The sequence below is a fragment of the Acanthisitta chloris genome, unplaced genomic scaffold (genome assembly GCF_000695815.1).
Source record: "Acanthisitta chloris isolate BGI_N310 unplaced genomic scaffold, ASM69581v1 scaffold26991, whole genome shotgun sequence".
NCBI lineage: Eukaryota > Metazoa > Chordata > Aves > Passeriformes > Acanthisittidae > Acanthisitta > Acanthisitta chloris.
Window position 1 is genome coordinate 14,258 of NW_008655841.1, and position 8,881 is coordinate 23,138.

The 8,881-nt window shown below is 40.1% G+C and overlaps 1 protein-coding gene across 2 annotated transcripts in view; it reads left to right on the plus strand.

Annotated features, from left to right (window-relative positions):
* Positions 1-8,881, plus strand: part of TGFB2 (transforming growth factor, beta 2) — a 59,210-nt gene that overhangs the window by 14,146 nt on the left and 36,183 nt on the right. Inside the window, exon 2 of one of the 2 annotated variants that reach the window (XM_009084089.1) lies at positions 4,679-4,732. The exons of the other annotated variant lie outside the window; for it this stretch is intronic. Within the exon in view, the coding sequence (XP_009082337.1) occupies positions 4,679-4,732 (54 nt within the window). The remainder of the gene's footprint in view (positions 1-4,678; positions 4,733-8,881) is intronic. 2 annotated transcript variants of the gene reach the window in all.

Genomic DNA, 8,881 nt, shown 5'->3' on the forward strand with positions numbered 1-8,881 from the left:
TTGGTGACCCTTTTGCTGGCAAAAGCGGTACCACCCACAGCTCCAAACTACAGAGTATGTGGTGATGGGTTATCTAGGGTTCGTACCATTGGCACCTCTTCCCTCAGAGAAGCAAGGGGCCAGACACTCCAGCCATGAGGTTAGTGCTTCTGCCAGAAACCAGAATTTTGGAAGGCAAATAATGATTTAATAAAGGGTTTCTTTTCCATGTTCAATAGCACAAGACATGGGAGGCCTCCAAGTCACTGACTCCAGTTGGTGACTCCATGTGCATAGTAGTAGATAGGTTCTTCCTACCCCACCCAGAGCTCTGAGCCCTTAACGTATAAAGAAGTTTCAGTTGTGTTAAAAATAGTATGGAGGGCATGATGGATCCTAACTCATCCTAGCAATTGCGACTTAGTAAAAGGACCTTGGAATTAGGGTTTTCTGTTCTTAAATAATGAAAGTTGATACTCACATTGAGTCCATCTTCTTAGAACTAGGTTGAAGCTACCTCTAGCAAGTATCTTCAGGGGAGCAATCTGGTTTTTACAAGTATGGTATGAAAGAGAATGACCAGATACTCAACATGAATCTTTTCTCTGATAGCTGTGATTCCATGATAACAGGATTTGTGGCTAGCTGTCATGAAACTGGTAGATGAGCTTCTCCAGGCTTTGTTGTACTGTACGGTCTGTTCTGCAATTCCTAATCCTTCTATGTCCATCTCTATAGTAGTTTCTGGGTTCAGTGATCAGTCACATATTCCATGCAGTTCATGAAGCATTTTTGGGGATCTTCAGAAATGAGCTGCCTGGGAGCTTTCTAGGCCAGTTAGGGTGAAAAGTACAGGATGGAGTTGAAAGCTGAGAATGAGCAGTCAGGTGTGTGTTTTCTGTGTGCAGGCAGTTAGTGGCACTAACTTTTACTGGCTGCAGAGTTTTTCCTAGGAGAGGTTTACAATCTCTGTGCTTTTCTGTTCCTGATTTACAGTGCATCAGGGTGTAAATCAATTTAATTGTAATTACTGTTACAAAGTGGAAAGATTGCATGATTTTAATGTGGTTTAAAACTTTCACTTCCCTCTGTCTCTAGCATTCATCTGTTGTCTGCTGACTTCATCTTAATCATTTAAAGATGTGTTGCCTGTGCTTTGAGTCTGTGAATCTTGACTTCTCTGCAATTCAGAAAAAAAAATGTACAGTTTTCTTGTACTTTTCCTTCTCTGTTACACTTTCAATTCTTGTATAATTCCTTTTTTCTGCTATTTTTTGTTCCTCCCCAGAATGAAAGGGTTGAACAATCTAATCTGCTTCTCTTGAAAATAACTTGCTTTCATTTCCTCCTCCAGCCAGGGAATAGTTTGGAAAGGCTGTTCTCTGGACCCTTGGCCGAGCAGGAGGAGGCAGCCAGCTGTGCTACTTGCCAGGGGAACAGGAGCGCTTCCTGGCAGAGGTGGGGCGAGAGGAACAGAGCCTGTGCCGTGGGACTTGCTTTCATCTCCTCACTCTCTGCAAGGCAGCCCTTGAAATTTCCTGACCACTTTTAGCTCTTCCAGTTAGAATAGCTGAGTGAGGCCCACTCACTTAAAAATATGTATATATGAAGGAGAGCACAGCTTGCTCAGATAAACAGCGAGAGATTAAAAACACTAATCTGTGCAGGACAATCCAGTGCAAGTTTCTGTGTGCAATTTTGAATACCCTGTGGGAGTAGGTGGGTGCTCCCACATACTTGGCCACCATCACCTGCTGTGAGCCCCCTTTTTGTGTGATCATCCACATTTGTTTCTTCTGTTAAGAATAGGATCTAAGTCTACGGTTTATCCTAATCCATTATATTTAGCATATTTAGAGTTGGATGTGCTGTAATGTTGCGATTCCTTTTTTTTTTCCTTTCCCGAAGTTCTGGGTGTGTTGATATGTGTGGGTTTGGTTTTGAAACTATGAGTGTTTCAGAGTACTTGAGCCCTGTTGCTGAGGTGAGCTCTTGGGGCAAGAGGAGTGCTTCAGAATTGCATCTGGCTTTGGACACCTGCAGACAGGTTGCTGCTTGCAACCCTGCAGATGCTTTGCTTGGAGTATTCTTTGAAATAAAACTTTGTAGGTTTCCTACTAAAGCCTAAGTAAATTTAATTCCTTGGTCTCCATTGCTGGGACCTTTGTCAGAAATATATAGGTGAGAAGACTTCTCTTTTAAGCCTCCAGGAAAAAGTTTGGAAGCATCTATCATCTTTTGTGGGTTTATCACAGACATATTTAGGAAGATGTCCCAGTGTGAAAATGACTCCCATGAAGAAGGCTTTCTCTTACTTCCCTCAAGTCTAACATGTCTAAATCTGTCAGTGTTTGCTTGCCTTCTTCCTAAGGCACTTCAGAGATACCTAGAGATGCCATACATTCGCATGGCGTCTTCATAAATGATACATTTCTTTGTATCTGGACTGGTTCAGCATTTACCATGAACCTTAAGTGAAGTCAGCAAACAGTGAGGGGTTCCTGGCTTGACCTAAATTCACAACTGACAACCACTGGTGACAAGCGGTAGCTAACCTGAGAAGCTGATCACTGCACTTGCATCAATAGCAATGGTAAACCTCAAAGCAGTACGAAGTCTCGGTGTCATGAGGAAACTTCTCTCATCCTCCCATGCAGTTTTTCCAAGGTGGAAGAAATAATTTGTTTGAAATATGGAAGAGGCTTTGTTTTATCTGCCTGAATGAAAGCCTGTGTACGGTGAGATGAGCTTTACAAACTTCTTGTTTGGATTGTTATTATTCACGATCCTCTGGTTGGATGCAAAAATTGTTGGTGGCTGACTTGGCTAAAAGCAGTCAATACCGTCAAGAACAAATCCATCATATGTGCTGGACAAATGGCATTTGCTCCACCAGAGTCTTTCTGTTAAGAATTCATGTCTCTGACTGGGCATTGGAAAGCCTGTGAGTGCTTGAGATCTTTCTGCCTTAGAGACTTTGTTAACCTCAAGTAAATACCAAAATACCCATCTTACTTTTAGTGTTATGAAGCAGTGGTACTGTTTTTGGGTACTGACAACTAAGCGGGTAGGCATGAGCACTCTTCATTCAAGGGCATTGGCAGGTATTCTGTGTTGTTTATAATTTTTTCATCACTTTTGACAAGGAACTTAAAACTTTTATTTGATGTCACCGAAGGTAAAAATCTGTATGAAAACAGGCTTGTTCTTCTGTGCCGGAAAAATAAAGAAGTTCACTATGGATATTCCTTCTTTTTTTTTTTTTTTTCCCCTTTCATGTTATTGAGAGGTGCTAAGTAAAACATCTATGGGTAGGAATTACCCAACTGGGGAGGCTGTAGCTGCCTGTGTTTAGTGAGGGCTCTCCACAGCTCCTGTAACAGAGATCCTTTTCTTTGCTCCCATTCTGGTCTCTCTGGTGCATCAGCCAACTTTCACCCCATATTGCAGTTGCTGACAGAGAGGTTTTCTGATGTGTGGAGCCAAAGGCCAACCACAATTTGTCCATGTATTTACAGGGATCATTTCACTCCAGTAGAAGTGCAGCCAAATATTTCTTGATAGAAACATGCTGCATCCATCTAACAACACTATCCAATTGAGGCAAAGTGAAGAATGCTGTAATACTTGTGTTACAGTAGTTGCTGAAGTCCCAGTGAGAGATCAGGACCCTGTTGCATGAGGCACTGTTAATCTCACAGTATTTTTCCCAGACCTACAGACCTTCCTGTCTAAACTGGCAAGTCAGATAATGATGCTCTGTGGTATTATAACTTACACTGCAAAAGGCACATGTGTTTGAAACCAGAGACTTTCGTGTGATCTTAAATATTTCTTCACATGATAGTGTTCATCATCTCATCCAGCCTGCTTATCTAGTAAGTGATCGTATATGAGTAATGTAAAAACTTCCTGTGTTCATTCAGTGCTACTGGTGATTTTTTTGGTTTATTTTGTTGTTTTGATTTTTTTTCAGGGCCAGACATTAATCTTGGCCTTACAGCCCCAATAGCTATTATTTCTCATCAGCAGCATGGCGAGTCTGAAAAGAGAAATTAGAGTCAAGAGGATATTTCCCCAGAAGATTACAAGTTATAATGGAGGTCAAACTTTTGGCTTCGGCTATTGGACTGTTTCGCTTTAAACTTGAAATACACATCAATGAAAGCAGAAAGTTTAAAACTTAGCGTGAAATAATGCCAAAGACTAAGTTTAAAAAAAAATCATATCATAATAATTTGACTAAAATTTCGCCATCGCTTTTCAAACTGAATATAACTTTTCAAGCAATATTACAGGCAATCCCAAGATAACTAATCACTAGTGGAGGAAAATGTCATACAACATAGCATCCTAGTCTGGGGAATTCAAGACCAGGGAATGGAGTGTAAGTTATAATTATTTACTGTGTTGTTTTAAGCATGGACTTGATTTTAATACCACAGAGAATTTATTCATTATACTTGTATTATTATGCATTTCAAGTATGCTAGTATAAATTCCTTTAACTTAAGGAGCTGTTATGATATACTGGGATAGCTGCAACAGACTTCCAAGTGCATTACCCAGGAAGCAGAATGCTTCGAAGAAATATTCTTAAAGTTTTAAGTTAATCTGTCTGTATGTCTGTAATTGGTAGCATGTAAAATTCATTCTCACAGGAAGAGTTTCAGAAGCCTGTCACTCACTGTGGATGCAGTGGGAACTTTCTGTGCATGGCAGCTTCAGCTGTTAACACCTTGCAGCATACCAGGTGTGGCTGTGGCCGGGTGGAGGGCACGTCTGTTGATGTTAGTAGAGTTGATGTATTGATCTGCACCCTCTGGGACCTTACATTCATGAATTGATTTGTATAAATATATCTGACTATATATATATAGGTATCAGTAGTTGTATTCATGAAGCTTATTTGGGAACCTGAGCTGTTTGCCAACAGTTATCACTGAAGAAACGTAGAGCTAGAGGGACTTGAAGAGACTTCTCCATTGGGTCCTTCATTAGAAGAGGGTGTAGTCTGTAGCCATGATATTCCAGATAGGTGTTTGTGTAACCTTTTAAAGGCTTTCAGTCACCACCCCACCTCCCTGTGCAACCTCATGTATCATTGTTATCCTTGTTGTCTACTGGTTTTCATGATATCTAGTACAAACTTTCCTTGCTGCAGCTCAGAACTACTGAGGATTTATCCATCATGGGCATGGAAAATTGGTCATTGCCCTGCATTTTGTGGCAGCTGTTTGCATACCTGAAGACTGGTTTTGCATAACACGTTCAGTAACCTCTTTTGGCTGAGCAACCCAACTCATTAGTCCATGTTTTATAGCTCTAGTAATCTCATTCCTCTGCAGCACCTAGTTGGGTAGATGCTTCTGTTTTAACTAGGAACCACTCAAAACTGCTTTCTTGGGACAGTTTTCCAGCCTTGCTGTTTGCTTTTGTCTAGCCCGTATCTCCCTCAGTTTCTAATGGTCTTGTCAGTGTCCAAATTACTGAAGTCAAGATAAATGTTATCTGTGGTTTCTCCTCTGTTTGCAAAGTTTGTTATCCAATCCGGAAGGCAATTCAGGTTGTTTGGACGCTAATTGCTTCTGACAAGTCTATGTGAGTAGTTACTCAACTCCTTGTTATCTTTCAGGTGCCAACAAATTGTTTGTTTGAATATTTTTCCACTCTCATTCTGTCTTTAATTCCTCATGACTTCTTATTCCACTCACTTCCCCTTTTATTGCATTTTTTTAATAGGTAGGATAGATTGCTCTATTGCAATCTTCTGGTATTTGACACTGTACTTGAAATTATCTTTTCATATATGTAAGTGGAATTGATACTAGACGCAATAAGAACCAGTAAAGTAGATAAGGAGTAATTAAATAATTTCTGGAAGATATATTCAAAAGTTTAGGTAAGTGTAGAAAAATGTGCAGGTGTCTACAGTTCTTTGCATGCAAGACTGTGCACTAGGCCTGCATTGCTTGTATAAGAAAGGTAGAAGAATGGAGAGAGGTATTGAATGTCTGTGTCAGAGAGACTGGGCCTCTAGTCATGGTGTGTGTGTGGGTTTACATTGTGCTGTGGCCCTTGTTCACCAACTGGTCTTTTAATTGGTTTGTAGCTTGCTATGTAGTTGGAGAAGTGAGACACAGATTGGGAATCATGTTGAAATACCTTGCAAACACTGCACTGCGTTGCTGGTGGTGTGTGGAAGTCACTTGTCACGTTTGAACAGTGTCATGATCATACCTTTTTTGTTTTCAAAATCAATCTGAGGAATGATGAGTAGTGTTCTCTAGTATCTTTTACTCACAGGTCTCCACAGATACCTATAGAACTCTATCAAATGAGAAGAATAAAGCTCAGCTGTAACCCTCCCCATCTTGCATTATTATTGTGGCTCCTTTTTTAAGATGGAATTAGGATTTGATGCCCTTTCAAAAAATAGAAGTTATGAAAAGAATGGAGAAATTACTCCTAGGCATTTTCTCTCAGGCCTCTCTTTTGAAATAACTGGATGAATTAAGAAGTAACTTTTTCATACTCTTTTCAAGAAATTAAAATAAAGCTGCAGCGTCTTTCTGACTGAGTATACATGATTGGCTAGGTTTGCTATTCCACAGCGTACAGTTGATACATAATGTTCTACATTGCTTGGGCTTTCATTCTTTGGATAGGGACTACTCCAGTATTGTGCCAGCACAGTACCTGGTCCAGGTCTCTGGGACAATGCTGTTTCATCTCCTCTGATTAGTGGAGATTTCCAAGCATTTTTTTCCAGTAGCCTATATTTGATGCCATGGATTATGTTACTTTGCTCATGAGCTTATCCTTTTTTGCATTTCCTCTCTTCCGTTTTGCTTCAAGCCTCAGTGGATCTCTTGCTGTGTCCAAGTGCCCTTCCCTCCACCCTTGGGGTAGCTGGCAAGGAGGAAGAGGGCATTATGTGTTTGCGATGCTTTAGGCAAGTGGTGCCCACACATTAACCAGAGGTGTGATTTATCATGAGTAGGTGTTGTTCACCTAATCTTTAGGTTAGCACTTTGGTAACTTATCTCCAAAATGAACTATTCAGTCTTTGTTTATTTCATCACTCTGGAGCGACTAGATCTCCTTGCTTAGGTCTGACTTCTCTCCATTTTGGCCCTATCCTCGTGGAAAGAGATGTGCAGCGCTGAAGGGAAGAATTTTTTCTGGGTGTGATCCCAGTTAATTTCTGTAGTAAAAGACTTACTTCACCTTTCCCTGCAATCTGAGAGCACACTGTTTTTGCTGCAGTGTTGCAGTGAGAACTCATTTATCTGCCATACACTCTCAACCCTTGTCTTGCCATGTCCTGGCAGTTGAACTATTCTTTAAATTACTTTTTTCTCAGTCATTTTAATATTCGTGTTACTTCTTATTATAGTTTTGTGCTTTCTGGTTTCCAGTAATGCTTTTGTGTATGTAAAAGAACCTATTGTTGTGTAAATTTGAAAATTTAAATAATTGTCACTTGTTATGACTATAGGATGATTAGCTGGTGTCCCATATTTCTCATTTGAATCTGTGATCCGTTAGAGTTACAGTAGCTGTGTATCAGATACATAAAGCCAGGGCAAAGATGTCACCTCTTCATTATGGATGTAATTTGCATGTGCATTTTGAAGTTTCACCTCTGAGATGTGGACCTTTTCCTTTTGATAGAGGGTCAGCCCTGGGTGGGGAGAGCTAGGATAGTCCTGAAGCATACTGTTTTGTGTAAATAGGTAAAATATTTCACTGTCACATGTTCTTTTGGATCAGTGTTTAGAAGGACTGTGCCTCTAGGGCGTGCAGCTGGTGCTTCAAACAAAACACCCAACTCAACAGCAAACTCTTTGGATAGTTCCCTGGTTTACAACCACTTTCCGGCATGATATTCTCTCTGAATATAGTCCTTAAGAAGCTAAAGTATCCTGTGTAATTTGTGTCAGTGTCATATGACTAGAGCAGTAAAGACTTATTTCAGGAGCCCTGCTTCTCTAGGCACAGGTCAGCTGAATGCCTGCAGAACCCCAGCTGTGGGAAGTATGACTAATAATGCATGTAGAGCAGAAAATTTAAAACTTGCTGTGAAGAGCCACCATGGTTTTCATGCTCCTATGAGTTGATGTGTTTTCAAATCATACTTTAGGTTATTCCAAGAAGCCAGTGGTGCATTCCTAGTCTGTTTTGATCTTTAAGAAATGCAGACATTGACTCTGTAATTGCTCTCCATATTCATTATCACAGTCATGGTGTTGTATGATGCAATTTGTGAAGTGCTTTCGCTGAATGTGATCTCTGTCTGGAGTCTGCGTTAGTTTTGGATCCTTCTGAATCATAAATTGTCAAAACATCTTTTTCTAATATTTAGTTGGATGTCATCTTGTTAGTCTGAAACATATTCTTTTGTATTTTTCATTTCTACATGTGCATATATGTGTGTCTGTTTGTATGCACACCTCTTTCTCTAGAGAATTTTGTCTCAAACATTTGTGTGCCCAAAAAAGCAGAAAGTAAGTTTCTTGCAAATATGAAGCCAAATTTGGGGGGTATCATTGTAAAAATTTAAAACAAAATAGGTGAAATTTCAGGTAGAGGAAAAGGGTTGAAATTAATTGAGCAAAACCTGCCATTAAAATAGATTGTTACGTTGTTGTTGTCGTGGTCATACTGTGAGGCTGTTCATGGTGTGTGTCCATACCCCTGTCACTCAGATACCTCTGGTGCAGAACTGTCCTGCATAACAGTTTCGTTACCATGATGTCTCCTTCAGAGTGTGATAAAACTCACCAATAAAAAGAGAATCAGAAATTCAGTCTTGGTAATGTTTATCTAAAAGCCAGTTCTCTGCAAATGAATCTGAAGTAGGTGGCAGCACTAGGAGTGATTGATGTTTGTAGTATCT